This window comes from Xiphias gladius, chromosome 18 (assembly GCF_016859285.1).
Source record: "Xiphias gladius isolate SHS-SW01 ecotype Sanya breed wild chromosome 18, ASM1685928v1, whole genome shotgun sequence".
Classification (NCBI taxonomy): Eukaryota; Metazoa; Chordata; class Actinopteri; order Istiophoriformes; family Xiphiidae; genus Xiphias; species Xiphias gladius.
The window spans coordinates 30,275,683-30,291,281 of record NC_053417.1 but is presented as its reverse complement, the minus strand read 5'-3'; the positions used below and the strand labels follow the sequence as shown (position 1 = coordinate 30,291,281).

Genomic DNA, 15,599 nt, shown 5'->3' with positions numbered 1-15,599 from the left:
CACATATTCATTACATCAGAATTCAAAGCCTTACTCTCAATTCTCCTTCGGCCAGTAGCCCATCCTTGCTCTGGGAAACTTCTAAGGCCTATGCGTGGGGGTTAATAATTTCCTACACTGCCAGCAAAGGACGTAAAACTGCAAAGCAGCAGAAGGTGTTAGAGGCGAGGCTTACTAAAGCAATGAAGGACTATATTAGGAAACCCATATGGTCCAAATTGAAAGAAATCATAGTCATTTGCTGTGCATTAAACTCACTATTAACACAAATAGCCACAGACATGGAGACAAACCAGGCAAATATTTAGCATATTTAACAAAAAAAGCAAATAGCCTCTCAAACCATTGCCTTAGTTGGGACCTGTACTACTAAACCTGAAGGGATTAATTAAACTTTCCATGATTTTAATAATAATCTGTACAATCTGGTCTCCTTCGACCGTGTCCAATGGCCTTATCTGTCCTCTACCCTGAAGCAATTTAGACTAGGCAGCAATTTTAACCTCCTAATGGCAACATTCATAGTCAATGGGGTCAGATTGGAAAACCTTGAGGTCCTAAGAGGGGGCATACAGGGATGTCTACTGTCCCCACTGCTTTTTTTCATTGGTAATTGAGCCGCAAGCTGAGGCAATACGGAGCGACCCTGCAATATCTGGGCTGGTTGTTGGCCATAAAATTGCTTTATACTGTATGCCGATTATGTTTTATTATTTTTGTCTAACCACACTGCAACAGTTTACTGCATCATACAAAATATCACCCAAGTTAGTGTCTTCTCTGGGTACAAAATAATTTTTTTTCAAGTCTGAGGCTATGCCTCTAAAGGGTCGGCTTCAGGTGCCTAGTTCTCCCTCTCCCTTTCCTTTCATACTGTCCCCCACAGGATTTGTGTATTTGGGAATATCTACAACACCAGAGTTTCACCAGATGTTCGAGGCAAATTTCAGCCCCCTATTTGATAAAATCAAGCAGGACCTGGAGCATTGGAACTCCCTCCCTATATCCTGGCTAGGCAGAGTCTCGCTTCTAAAAGTGAGCGTTCTCCCTCGTTTGTTTTATCCAATGACAATGATCCCGATTTATTCAAAAATAAAATAATTCACAAGATAAATGGGTGGTTTGGTCCACCTTACAGCTCCCAAGTGAGCTGGGTGGTCTGGACCTTCTAGACCTCAAAAAATATCAATTAAGTGCCTTATTACAATAGGTGATGGACTGGGTTCATAATAATCATTCCTCAGTTTGGCTGGTATTGAAGCTTTGCAGTCTAAGTGTCTTCTCCCAAACTTACTCTTTCTAGGAAATCTGAAATCAGTCAACTATTGTTGCAATAATCCAATATCAATTAATAAAGTTAAGGCTTGAAGGGCAGTACAAAGTACTGAAGGATGATCTGGGCTAACATCCACTCTTACTTCAGTCATTAATAACCCTGACTTTCTGCTAGGTGTCTTAGATTAGGGTTTCAAACATTGGGATTCGAAGTGTATCTCTACTTTTGGGGATCTCTTTGAGAACAGAGTACTCATGACCTTTTAGATAGAACAGATATATGATGCATCTAGAAATTACCTCCTTCATTTCTTTCGGATATATTAAAAAAAACTTCCTTGTTAACTGATTTTAATGTCTCTGGTACTGAAAAGTGGATGTTTTGTTCTGTCGGATATACATCAATCAGCGTCTTATGTAATATTTTCTTCCATTGGTCCTCGGAAGCCGGGGAGGACCTGGGAGAGTGAACTGGGTGTAGAGATTACAGAAGATGTGGGAGGATATCTGGAACAAGTTTTAAACCTTAGATTGTTGTTATCCCTTTCTGTATTTTGTCTGTTAAGTGGGTAATGAGAAAGTGAATAAAAACATATTTTTTAAAAAAAGGTTGGGGTTAGGTATTCAGTTATGATGGTTAAGGTTAAGGTTAAGGAGGGGGGTGTGCATTATGTCAATGATGGGTCAGGGTTAGGTTTAGGCTAAATATAAAAAAATATTTTAAAAAAACAAGGATGTGTTTGTGTGTGCGCGTGTGTTTCATTATATGTGGGTCAGATCAGTCTTACTAGCTCTGTGTACCCCTGTGTGTTTGAGTGACAGCTGTCTCATGATAAATCCAGCTGCTGAAGATAACATCTTTAATCCACAGAAACACACACACACACAGCTGTCACACACTGTTATTGTTTGTGCAGCTATCCTTGTTACGACATTACATTGACTTCCATTCATTGTCAACAGCCTGACCCAAACCAGAACCTTACCCAGGAGCTCAGAAATGAAGTCTTGCCTCATTGGGACCGGGCTTTGGACCCCATGAGGACTACTGGTCCCATCAAGGTCGGTGTTTATAGTAGAAAAGGTCCCAAAGATGTAACAAAAACACGTACACAGGTAAAACACACACGTTTGTGCTTCTTCTTTGCGAGTAAACTTATTGACAAAATGCATTCCTTAGCCCCCTCACCCTAACCCTAACTTAAACCTGGTTCTAACCAGAACCCTAAAACAGGTCTGAACCCTCAAACAGTCCTTTGAAGGTGTGAGGACCGGACAAAATGTCCTCACTCCAGTGGTTTAAAACTCAAACGGGTTCTCACAATGTATAGCCATACAAGTAAATACAGAGCAGCACACACACACAAACACACACAGTAACACTAAGTATCAGGGTGAGCAGTGAGACAGATGATGACTTACAACAGCTTCTTTCCGAACTAGCTGCTAATCTGTGATGTCACCAGATTTAATCTGTGATGTCATCAGGTGTCAGGGAGCTGAACAATCAATCGGTGTGATCATCTATTGACTCTCAGTGAATTCATTGATGATGGTTTCTGCTCTCTGACTGGAGCAGATCTCAAACCCCGGCTAAATATCTGCGTTTACACACCTGTGTCTGAGTTAACTATTAAAACAACTGTAAAATGGTTTTAATTTTGTCTGTCACAGTTATTCACCTATTTGTTGTATTTGTTTAATTAGTTAATTGTATTTTAAATGTCTCTGTAAAGTACTTTGATCAACACTGATTTTAAATGTGCTCTACAAATAAATCTGAATAAACTCTTCCTTTTATACATGAAGAATTTTCTGATGTAATATGTGGAACATAGTTTAGTGTTTTGAACTGTAATTTGTAATTTGATGATTTTATTTGTACTTAAATTATAAATTTGCCATATGGTGATATATATAATTTATATCGCAAAATACATACTGATATTGAGTTAATCATTTCGTGACATCACAGCACTGCCTCCTCCCTTTTTTCTCTACAGACAGAAAAGAAAAGAAATAAAAAAGAAAAGGATCTTTGTGTTCTCGTGGACTGGAGACTGCACTGTGACCCCATCCTTCACCCAGTGCATGTTGGGAAAAGCTCCAGTTTGGAAAATGAACTCTTCTGTATGTACGTCACAGTCACACATTCAGCAACAGTCAGACCAGTCTTACCATTCTGACCAGTTCAGAATATTTGCTGATCAACCATAAAACTGAAAAGCTGAGAAAATTCTAAAAATCAGAAATCAATCAGATCTGATCAGTTTCCAAAGTGTTCAAACATCAGACTGTCGCTGACTTCAGTATCAAAGATAATAAACTTCAGGCAGCTACAGCTACACACAGTGGCCATGCCAGATCATGTGATCTACGTCTGTAGCAGGCTGCATATCAACATAAGCATCGTCAGAGAGTTGACACACGTTGGCTGACACCGAGTCAACCACTTCACTCTGCACATTTTTTTATGAACCTTATGGCCGAACAGGGTCGTTGCTATAGACACACTGCAAACCCCTGAATTATATTACTTACAGACATTTTTCAATTCTTTCCTTTCATTATATCTGTGCACTGTTACTGTCAGATGGTTAAGTTTAGGTAAAGATGGCGGTTACAGTTAATAAAGCTTTGTGACATGACCAGAACCCTGGTCTCCATCCACCACCCTGACCTCCACACCCTTCCTGTTCACATCTCTACATAAACAACACACCACTTCCTGCACTGATAGTGGACGTAAGCCAAAAATCAAATCTGCAGGATGATCCAATGTGGATGTAATTCCAGAGGACACTGGGCTGTTTTTCCATTCTCAATCCAACCAGCAGTTGTCTTCAGGTGTGATCCCACCAGTTTCAATCACCTGATTCTCAATATAAAGTTAACCTCCTAGCACATGCACCTATCCATCAACACTTACTGCTTATCAGGTCATATCGAGCCACTCCAGACTACTGGTTTGTTTTGTGAACTCTGTTTGCCTTTTTTGTCATGCTCTTGAGTTTGAATCTTGTTATACTGAACCATTACATGCCACACTGACTGGAGAGAAAGAAAAGAAATTAAACTGTGTGTGTTTACCTTTGGTAGTTTGAGACATTTTGATGACACAGCATACTCGATGTAGGCTTCTTCTTGACCACTGCTGCCTCGTCCTCCCTCTGTGTAACACACTTCCTGTGCTTGTCGCAGCATGGCATCCAGCTTTGCCATCCCATAAACACACAGTGCTGATCGTCCTGTTGCTACAGGTGTGGACGCCTGCCCTGCTGCCATGACGATGAATAGGGCAGGTTCACCTGTTTGGTTTCCTAACCACGCTCCCTGAGCCAGGTTGTACCCCCCGTGGCACTGCAGCGGCACTTCCACGTACGAGTAGAAACTGCGGTCAGAGGTGCAGAGTCGGGAGGCGTAGGTCCGGTACTCCTTCTTGTGCCACATGTCCCTCCTCGAGAACAGGAAGTAGACATGTTCCCCATGGGCAATTGCTTTCACAAAGTGGTTGTTGTACTCAGAGTAACTTCCAACGACAAGTTTCCCCAGCTCTTCCTCCTGAGAGAACGCCCGGCGCGGTGGGACCACTGGGAACAGACGCCGTGTCGTGATTGGCGGGATGTCACCTGGACCTTTGCTGGTGTAGCCTCGACCAACCAACATCAGACGCAGGACACCACTCACTTCTTGTTTGTTTTCTATTGTTATTACCACAGCGACAGTGGAGACTCGGGGGTCGTTGGCGGCGACATACTGAGTGTCGACGGGGTTAGACGTCTGATAGATGAGCTGAGAGATGTTGGACAGACTCCTGCAGAGAAAGAGGAGAGAAGACCAGACTCAGGGAACCCCCCCCTTCATACAGTTTATGATTTCAGCAATCCAGACAACATGATGCAATCAGGCTAAAATGACCCTGATAATTCTCATTAAGTTGGGTCATCAGCACACAGTACGAGAACTGATTTTTTTACTTTTAAATTTTGGCAGAGAATCATTTAAATGTTGGCAGAGCCTTGTCTAAATGCCAGTAGGCATGTAGGGAAGCCTCCTAGCATCCACTGGGCCAACAGAAGCTAATTTCCATGCATTGCTACTAGTGCTACTGTGTTTTATCTTGATCTCCACAGTGTTTCTAAGTCTTCTTTTATAGCCTTCTTTAAGTCCTCTTATGAAAGAAGCCATTTGTATCTGAAAATGATTTCACCCTTAAAGTTCACCAAAAAAACTCTCAGTGATGACTCAGCTAACTGTCAATACACTGCACTTTTGGAGGCTTAGCTGCAGGACTTCTTGTTCACTTACTGACTGACTCCATCACGATTTACCTTTTATCACAGATGCCCTGATAGAGTGAACCACAGACAATCAGACTCCCTGACTCCGGCCCCTGCCCTGCCTCCATCAGCAGTAGTTTGTTGTGGTTGTGGGTGGGCGTGGCCGAGGGGCAGTCCTGGGGGACAATCGGGGGGAGGCAGTCCGGGGAATCCAAGTGAGGGCCGGTCCTAACGTGTGAAATCACCTCCAGGTCAGACGTCAACTGGTACAGGTGGTTGACCCCACCCACATACAGATGCCCTGCCCCTGGGTCCAGCAGCAGGTGAGAGAGGGGTGCACCGTGTAGCTCCACCCATCGCACTGAGGGGTCAGAGTTCATGATGACATCAGCAGAGAAGGAGGGAGGGGGAAGGAGGAGGAGGAGGAGGAAAAGGAGTGACGGGGGGTTGGAGGAGGCCAACATGGCAGCTCCTCTTTACCTGTAACAGGTGAGAGAGAGGGACATTAAAAACACTTAAAAACTTTAACGTTACCAGCAAATATGAAAAACACAGAGAGACACTCATCATCAGTTGATTATTGGCTAAATGTTGGCACAGCGTCAGCTACATGTCAGCACAGTGTCGGCTAAATGTCGGCAAGCTGTTAGCTAAATGTCGCCAGTGTCGGCTACATGTCGGCACAGTGTTGGCTAAATGTCGGCACAATGTTTGCTAAATGTCAGCACAGTGTTGGCTAAATGTCGGCACAGTGTTAGCAAAATGTCGCCAGTGTCAGCTACATGTCGGCACAGTGTCGGCTAAATGTCGGCACAGTGTTAGCAAAATGTCGCCAGTGTCGGCTACATGTCAGCACACTGTTAGTTAAATGTCGCCAGTGTCGGCTACATTTCGGCACAGTTTTAGCTAAATGTCGCCAGTGTCGGCTACATGTCGGCACAGCGTCAGCTACATGTCAGCACAGTGTCGGCTACATGTCGGCACAGCGTCAGCTACATGTCAGCACAGTGTCGGCTAAATGTCGGCACAGTGTTAGCAAAATGTCGCCAGTGTCGGCTACATGTCAGCACACTGTTAGTTAAATGTCGCCAGTGTCGGCTACATTTCGGCACAGTTTTAGCTAAATGTCGCCAGTGTCGGCTACATGTCGGCACAGCGTCAGCTACATGTCAGCACAGTGTCGGCTAAATGTCAGCACACTGTTAGCTAAATGTCGCCAGTGTCGGCTACATGTCGGCACAATGTTAGCTAAATGTCACCAGTGTCGGCTACATGTCGGCACAGTGTTGGCTAAATGTCAGCACAGTATCGGCTAAATGTCGGCACACTGTTAGTTAAATGTCGCCAGTGTCGGCTACATGTCAGCACAGTGTTGGATAAATGTCAGCACAGTGTTGGATAAATGTCAGCACAGTGTCGGCTAAATGTTGGCACACTTTTAGCTAAATGTCGCCACTGTCGGCTACATGTCGGCACAGTGTTGGCTAAATGTCGGCACAATGTTTGCTAAATGTCAGCACAGTGTCGGCTAAATGTCAGCACAGTGTCGGCTAAATGTCGCCAGTGTCGGCTACATGTCGGCACAGTGTTGGATAAATGTCAGCACAGTGTCGGCTAAATGTTGGCACACTGTTAGCAAAATGTCGCCACTGTCGGCTACATGTCGGCACAGTGTTGGCTAAATGTCGGCACAATGTTTGCTAAATGTCAGCACAGTGTTTGCTAAATGTCAGCACAGTGTCGGCTAAATGTCGCCAGTGTCGGCTACATGTCGGCACAGTGTTGGATAAATGTCAGCACAGTGTCGGCTAAATGTTGGCACACTTTTAGCTAAATGTCGCCACTGTCGGCTACATGTCGGCACAGTGTTGGCTAAATGTCGGCACAATGTTTGCTAAATGTCAGCACAGTGTTAGCTACATGTCGCCAGTGTCGGCTACATGTCGGCACAGTGTTGGCTAAATGTCAGCACAGTGTTAGCTAAATGTTGCCAGTGTCGGCTAAATGTCGGCACTGTGTTGGCTAAATGTCAATGTTTGCTAAATGTTGGCACACTGTTAGCTAAATGTCGCCAGTGTCGGCTACATGTCGGCACAGTGTTAGCTAAATGTCGCCACTGTCGGCTACATGTCGGCACAGTGTTGGCTAAATGTCGGCACAATGTTTGCTAAATGTCAGCACAGTGTCGGCTAAATGTCGCCAGTGTCGGCTACATGTCGGCACAGTGTTGGATAAATGTCAGCACAGTGTCGGCTAAATGTTGGCACACTGTTAGCAAAATGTCGCCACTGTCGGCTACATGTCGGCACAGTGTTGGCTAAATGTCGGCACAATGTTTGCTAAATGTCAGCACAGTGTCGGCTAAATGTCGCCAGTGTCGGCTACATGTCGGCACAGTGTTGGATAAATGTCAGCACAGTGTCGGCTAAATGTTGGCACACTTTTAGCTAAATGTCGCCACTGTCGGCTACATGTCGGCACACTGTTGGCTAAATGTCGGCACAATGTTTGCTAAATGTCAGCACAGTGTTAGCTAAATGTCGCCAGTGTCGGCTACATGTCGGCACAGTGTTAGCTAAATGTCGGCACAGTATCGGCTAAATGTCGGCACAGTGTTAGCTAAATGTCGCCACTGTCGGCTACATGTCGGCACAGTGTTGGCTAAATGTCGGCACAATGTTTGCTAAATGTCAGCACAGTGTCGGCTAAATGTCGCCAGTGTCGGCTACATGTCGGCACAGTGTTGGATAAATGTCAGCACAGTGTCGGCTAAATGTTGGCACACTGTTAGCAAAATGTCGCCAAAATGTCGCCACTGTCGGCTACATGTCGGCACAGTGTTGGCTAAATGTCGGCACAATGTTTGCTAAATGTCAGCACAGTGTCGGCTAAATGTCGCCAGTGTCGGCTACATGTCGGCACAGTGTTGGATAAATGTCAGCACAGTGTCGGCTAAATGTTGGCACACTGTTAGCAAAATGTCGCCACTGTCGGCTACATGTCGGCACAGTGTTGGCTAAATGTCGGCACAATGTTTGCTAAATGTCAGCACAGTGTCGGCTAAATGTCGCCAGTGTCGGCTACATGTCGGCACAGTGTTGGATAAATGTCAGCACAGTGTCGGCTAAATGTTGGCACACTTTTAGCTAAATGTCGCCACTGTCGGCTACATGTCGGCACAGTGTTGGCTAAATGTCGGCACAATGTTTGCTAAATGTCAGCACAGTGTTAGCTAAATGTCGCCAGTGTCGGCTACATGTCGGCACAGTGTTAGCTAAATGTCGCCAGTGTCGGCTAAATGTTGGCACACTGTTAGCTAAATGTCGCCAGTGTCGGCTACATGTCGGCACAGTGTTAGCTAAATGTCGCCAGTGTCGGCTACATGTCGGCACAGTGTTTGCTAAATGTCAGCACAGTGTCAGCTAAATGTTGGCACACTGTTAGCAAAATGTCGCCAGTGTCGGCTACATGTCGGCACAGTGTTGGCTAAATGTCGCCAGTGTCGGCTACATGTCGGCACAGTGTTAACTAAACGTCGCCAGTGTCGGCTACATGTCGGCACAGTGTTTGCTAAATGTCAGCACAGTGTCGGCTAAATGTTGGCACACTGTTAGCAAAATGTCGCCAGTGTCGGCTACATGTCGGCACAGTGTTGGCTAAATGTCGCCAGTGTCGGCTACATGTCGGCACACTGTTAGCAAAATGTCGCCAGTGTCGGCTACATGTCGGCACATTTACCCGGTATAATTTTCCAAAGCATGTCTTGTTCTATCTGTCCAGCTGTCAAAAAACAAAGACATTCATCTTAATGTTATATTGACAAACTGATTGCTGCTCTGCAACAGAACAGACACCCTGCAGAAACTGATCTGTGATCTGAGCCTTAATGTGAATGGTTGCATTTTAAATTCACAAAAGGATCTGTTCTTAACTTCACCTTCAGCCCACAGAGACAGAAGTCTGACCGAACAAGGAGCTGAGCTCTGATTTTGTGTTATTTCCACTTTTCCCTCCCAGCAGGAGAAAAACCTCACTGCTGTTTCAGAGCAGAACTGAACCGTGACCGTCTCAGATTAAAGTTGAGGGACATGAATGTGTTTCATACCCAGAAATATGAAATATAAAATATAAAATATGTAAATACACCTGAGCAGGTGAAGCTGAGCCCTGCAGACACTCCATCTGTCTGTCTCTGTGCTGTTCCTCTTTCAAGTTATTAATAAAATATTTTGCTGCTTCACACTTTTCATCTGACGGTCAAACTGTAGCCTGTAGTTGCCTGTAGTAACGTCACCATGGCAACACACCCGTATCCACGGCAACACGGTGAAACGACTGAAACCTCTGGTGGGTTGTTTGGTTTTTATGACAGAGTGGAGTCAGAGTGGACTTTTAAACTGGTTTCACTCTGAAGGCAGTTTCCTGTCTTCATGTCCTTTGTCGTCTTGTTCTGTCATCAGTCTCCGAACTGTAAAAATATTCTTATAAAACAATCAACGCTCCATTCATCAGTAAGTTTCCCGATCTCCTTCCTGCTCTCCAGCAGATGAACCCTTTAGATTTCAATGACTCCTTGAGCTTTCCTCTAGTGCCACCGTCAGGACAAAGTGCACATGTTTAGCTCCACTGCAGGTAAAGAGCTAATACTCCTGATAAACTCCAGCAGTGGTCGGGCAATCTAAAACAGCTTTGCAGTAGTTTTCATCATGTTTGTCAAATGTCTTCAGCTCCTATAACTTGGGGTGAGCCCCAGGGTTCAGCTCTGGGACTGATCTTTTTCTTATGCTTCCTCTCGGTAATGCTGCATTTCATTGTTATGACCTTCACACATGCCTTAATTTTATCTCCACCGATCTACAATTCTACAGCAGATGTTAACACGTTTAAACCGGAAAGCAGAGTTCGGAATGCTGCTGTTAGACCTTTAAAGCATGGAACTACATCATATTACTCTGGTTGCTCATTTGTTATAGGATTGAATTTAAGATGTTATTCATCAGTTTGAAGGCTCTTCGTGTTTCTAGGTCACATATCAGGGTTGCTCTCCTCTGTGCCCACCAGAGGTCCTAAGACAAAAACCTGCTGGCTGCTCCTGTGTCCTTGAGTAGCTGTAGATTTTAAAAAGAAGGGAAAACATGCGGCACTGATCTCTCTGGGCTGAAAGGTATCAGTCCGTTGTACCTCTGACTACGGCCAACATCACAGCAGGTGTCTTCAGGTATGATCTGTTTTACCTGTGACCACACCCAGCTGTGATGTGCAGTGTGGTATTACAGTGAAAAAACACATTAGAGCTGCAGAGGGTGGAAAAGTCATGTTGTCACCACTAGTTGGCAGCAAACTGGAATTTTAGACTTCGAGAAGTTACTCTTTAAGACTAGATTCAGGACTAGGGGGGACCTGGTCTTTGCTGTCAAGACTATTTGGCTCAGGATCAACCTGCCTAAGGAGGTTAGACTCACCAAATCATTGTCTCCCTCTAAATCTCCTCTTCAAACTCATTTTGATCTATTAGTCTGTCAAAAATCTTTATGTTTATTAGAGCTGAAATGATCAGTCAATGAATCGATTAGTTGACTGACGGAAAATTAATTCAACTGTTTGGACAACTTTGTTGTTTCTTTTTTTCTTATCAAGTTGAGAAAAAGTTTTTTTTTTCTGATTCTAGTTTCATAAATGTGAGGTTTTTATGCTTTTCTTTGTCATACATGATAATAAACTAAATATCTTTTACTGCTGGTTGATCAATACAAGACAGCTGAACACGTCACCTTGGTCTGTGGTAAATTATAACGGCATTTTCTCTATTTTCTGACATTTTATAGACAAAACGATTAATCAAATAACCAAAAAAATTATTGTCAGATTAATTGATAATGAAAATACTTGTTAGTTTCAGCCCTGATGTTCATCTATATATTGTTTATGCTTCATACGTCATGTTGTTTCATATGCTGTACATCTTAGATTTATGTGTTATGACTGTTACTGATAGTCTGCTTCGTTGATATTATTCAGTTATTAAACATGCACAGGTCTTTTCACTTATTATGCTTCTTCAGACCTGATAGATTGGGACAAATTACACCTGATTAAACTCATTAGCAAACGGGGTCCTGTGAGCTTGTATAATCCCCAGCAGAGCACCTCCAACCCGAGCAGACGTCTAATGTGGAAATGTGATAAGTTTCGTTTTGAGAAGTGCCACTGAAATAAGACTTTCTTAATTTATAAAACTTAAATATGTTGTTTGTTCTGTTTGCTCTCTTTCATACCGTGGCTGTAATGAACTCTGCAGCCTGTAGGGGGCGCTGTGAAGCGCAGTCTGGTTTCAGTTATTTCAGGAAAACAAGATTTTATGATCCAGTCACATTAATAAAAGGATCACAGATTTTTTTTTAAAGTGCATGTTTCTCCGTGATACAAAACACTATTCATCTCTCTCTCTCCTGTTTCAGTCTTTCTCGCTTGACCCTCCCTCCCTCCTGCTGCGTGTTGGTTCAGACTGAAACTCTGGACGAATATTCTCTGTTTAACTTGCCCCAGTGCATGCTGGGAAACACCCAGAGAGGCCTCAGGACACACACACACACACACACACAGATGCTTCAACATTTCCATGGTAATACTGAACATCCTCGCACAGTCTGTCTGTATGGTAATAACTTCCTCCTTCAGCCTGATGGGGGGGCAGTGTGTTGCATTGTTGTGTGTGTGTGTGTGTGTGTGTGTGTGTGTGTGTGTTGTTGGAGAGGGGTTCATCTATAATTCATGCAGCTGAATGGAAAGAGAGAGTTGTAGATTGTCAGAAAGTAAAATGAGAGAGTCAAAGTTGGAAGAAAGAAAGATGGAGAGGTTAGGAGAAGGACAGAAGGGGGGCTAGAGCGAGGGGTAAAGATGGGGGGTACAGAGAGACAAGGGTAGAGAGAACCAGAGATGAAGGGGGGTGTAGAGAGAGCTGGAGGCGACGGAGCGTTAAAGTTAAAAATGAGGAAAAGACTCAGAGATGGAAAATGAGAAAATAAATTCACGTTTGATCTGCTGAATTCAGATCAGCCCCCTGTCTGTCTGTCTCTCCCTCTGCCCCCCTCTGTTCTGACTGTCTCTCTCTATGTAGCTGCCCCCCCCCCCATTTATTTTCACACTCAAAGGATTCGGGGGATGAATGAGCCACACCCTGTGTGTGTGTGTGTGTGTGTGTGTGTGTGTGTGTGTTTATCTGTACAATTGCTGGTTATCAAACATCCAATATTGCAACTGTCACAGCCTCAGCCTTCCTGTCTCTTGTGTTTTCATCACTCTGAGACTCACGTCCTCATGAAGCGTCTGAATGTTGAATTTCTGTTTTCACGTGACAAAGATTTGTGTCCAGGTGGTCTTAGCAGAGAGCTTTGTCCACAGTCAAACACCTGAAGAACATGATAACAGGTAAATCTCTTTATCAAACTGAATCACAGCAACATCTGGTGAGGAGAGAGACAGACAACTGGCTGATAACATCTGTATTTTATCATCAGATCAACATAAATCAGCTCTGCTGTGTGATCAGATATATTGGTGTATTATAAAGTTTGTCTGCTCTGAAGGCATTTCCTCAGTCCTCATTGACACTCCTGTCTCAAACAGCAGCCAATCAGGTTTCAGATCAGGAGGTAAAGGTGTGTTTGACAGATAAATAGTGACACGGGACAGACAGCAGAATTCCTGACTGTGTGACTTCCTGTTTGACACCTGTCAGCTCTCACCTTCAGCTTCACCTCATACCACGGCAACAGAGAGTCCCGCTCTCTGATTGGCTGTCATGTGTCACACAGTTCAGGTTTAACTACAATCTGAATATTAACCAGCAGGTAACCACGGCAACAGGACTGACGCTCCACCATCCTTAGCTGCTAACTTAAGGATACCTGGAAACCATTCAGGGATCGCTGAAACCTCTTCTAGAACGCTGGAAACTCTCTAAGACCCTAAACCTACTCTAGGACCACTGGAGCCTCTTCCGGAATCCCAGGAACCTTCTCAGTGACCTCTGCAAGTCCTTTTGGAACCTCCTCAAGGAAAACTATTCAAGAACCACTGAAACGGGAGTCACATGGGTACAGTGAACGCGGATGTCCGGCGCCTGGAAAACACTTCACCTTGCTAAAGTTAATTTGAACCGTTTATGTTCAATGACGAGTGACAGCTTCAGCAACGGTCCTATCTCCTCCTTTTTTTGGCTCTGTGTTCCCTTTGTTTCAGGAAATTGATGAGTGGAGCTGAGACCTGGTCAGAGATGCAACACACCTGTGCAGGCTGGGCTCAGGAGGCTATAAAGCAGACCTGAAGATCCTCCGTCTCTCATCCCCTGGCCTGCTGACTGACATTGCCCTTTGTTTGCATTTTGTGTTTCGCACTCATACACACACTCCTCACTACTCACTAACACACACACTGCATACAAACTGACCTGCTGACAGACACACCCTATTGCATTTTTGTTATTTATTAAATTTAAACAATTATCATTATTTACAAACTATGTGTGGTCTCCATCTTTTGTCACATACTTTGGAGCCAGGATTGTGAACTACTTGGAAGTTATTGTATGCTCACCTCAACTACTCAAACTGTCAGTGCATAAAGCTTATTTCAAAGTAAAGCAAGAAAGAAATGGCAACATTGAAATACTTCAAAAATCCCAGCCACACGTCTACACATAAGAGTCCGTCACAGGAGGATGAAGAAGCTGACAGCCTCTCTCCTACTACTCAGAAACTGTCTGACAGTCTTGAGAAATTATTTGCAGAAATGACTTAAATGAGCAACACTGTGCAGTGTGTTGCACCTGATGTTTCAGCTATCATGTAGTTATGCCCCAAGTAGATGGAACGCCCTGCCCGGGGACCTGAGGGAGGCAACTTTAAAAAACCTTACTTTTCACAAAGGTTTATCTCTAACTTCCCAGTGTGTGTGTGTGTGTGTGTGTGTGTGTGTGTGTGTGTGTGTGTGTGTGTGTGTGTGTGTGTGTGTGTGTGTGTCCGCACGCTTTATATATTTGCAATTTGTAGCTTCTGCACCAATTTTGTATAACTGCGCATATAACTGTACACCTGCTGATGCAGATTTATCTTTGGCACAAAGACATTGTGTTGCTTTGTGTATGAAATTTGCCGTAGAAATAAAACTTGACTATTGAACAAACAGGTTATACTTTTAATAAGAATAAATCCGAAGCAATGCCCCTTTCCAAATTTTGTTTCCTGTTTATGGTACAAAAGGTCAACTTTAATTGGGTCCGCAAGGGAATGAAATACCTCGGCACCGAACTTTCTCAGCATACAGGGGAAATGGCAACGTTCAATCTTAACCCACTGCTACAAAAGATTAAAATAAACTTAGAAAAGTGGGAGAAGATCAAACTTACATTATTGGGTAAATTAGCATTGTAACAAAGATAGTGGCTCCCATGTTTAACTACATTACTATGATGCCCCCAATCAAAATACCATCTACTATTTTGAGCAATTTGATGATATAATAAAACATTTTGGGAAAGTCCAAAGATTAGATTGAGTAAGTTATGTGCCCATAGGGAGACAGGGGGTTTGGTCCTTCCTGACCCTAGATTGTACCATTTATCTTCTGAAATGGCTAAAACAGCCTGGATGGATACTGAACATAAGCTGTGTTCACCATTCAATCCTATCGAAGTACTATCTCGAACCGCGCGTAAATTTACAAACCCAGTTCTTTTACACTCGGGATGTCTGGACCAGAGCTCAACTCAGATACTTCTCACTATGGCACAACCCCACAATCTCTATTGGAAAAAATACTGTGTATTGGAAACAATGGCATTCCTGTGGTTTAAGCACTATTGATTAATGATTTATTAATGTTCAACATCTCCAGGTGTGTTGACCTGCATGTGTCCATGGTAGCAGGACAGATGCTGCAGGTGTGTCTGCAGTGAAACATTCAGCAGTTTACTTTGGTAAACGCTGCAGTTTGTACTTCAGCCCTCTTTTGTTCCCATCACCTCCCTCCCTCCCTCTGTCTCTC

General features: G+C 43.8%; 1 protein-coding gene across 1 annotated transcript in view; it reads right to left on the bottom strand.

Moving 5' to 3' along the window:
- Positions 1 to 15,599, bottom strand: part of plxnb3 (plexin B3) — a 99,954-nt gene that overhangs the window by 36,526 nt on the left and 47,829 nt on the right. Inside the window, exons 3-4 of the mRNA XM_040153248.1 lie at positions 5,607 to 6,035; positions 4,366 to 5,089 (exon numbers count right to left, since the gene is read on the bottom strand). Of these exons, the coding sequence (XP_040009182.1) occupies positions 4,366 to 5,089; positions 5,607 to 6,019 (1,137 nt within the window). The 5' untranslated portion in view covers positions 6,020 to 6,035. The remainder of the gene's footprint in view (positions 1 to 4,365; positions 5,090 to 5,606; positions 6,036 to 15,599) is intronic.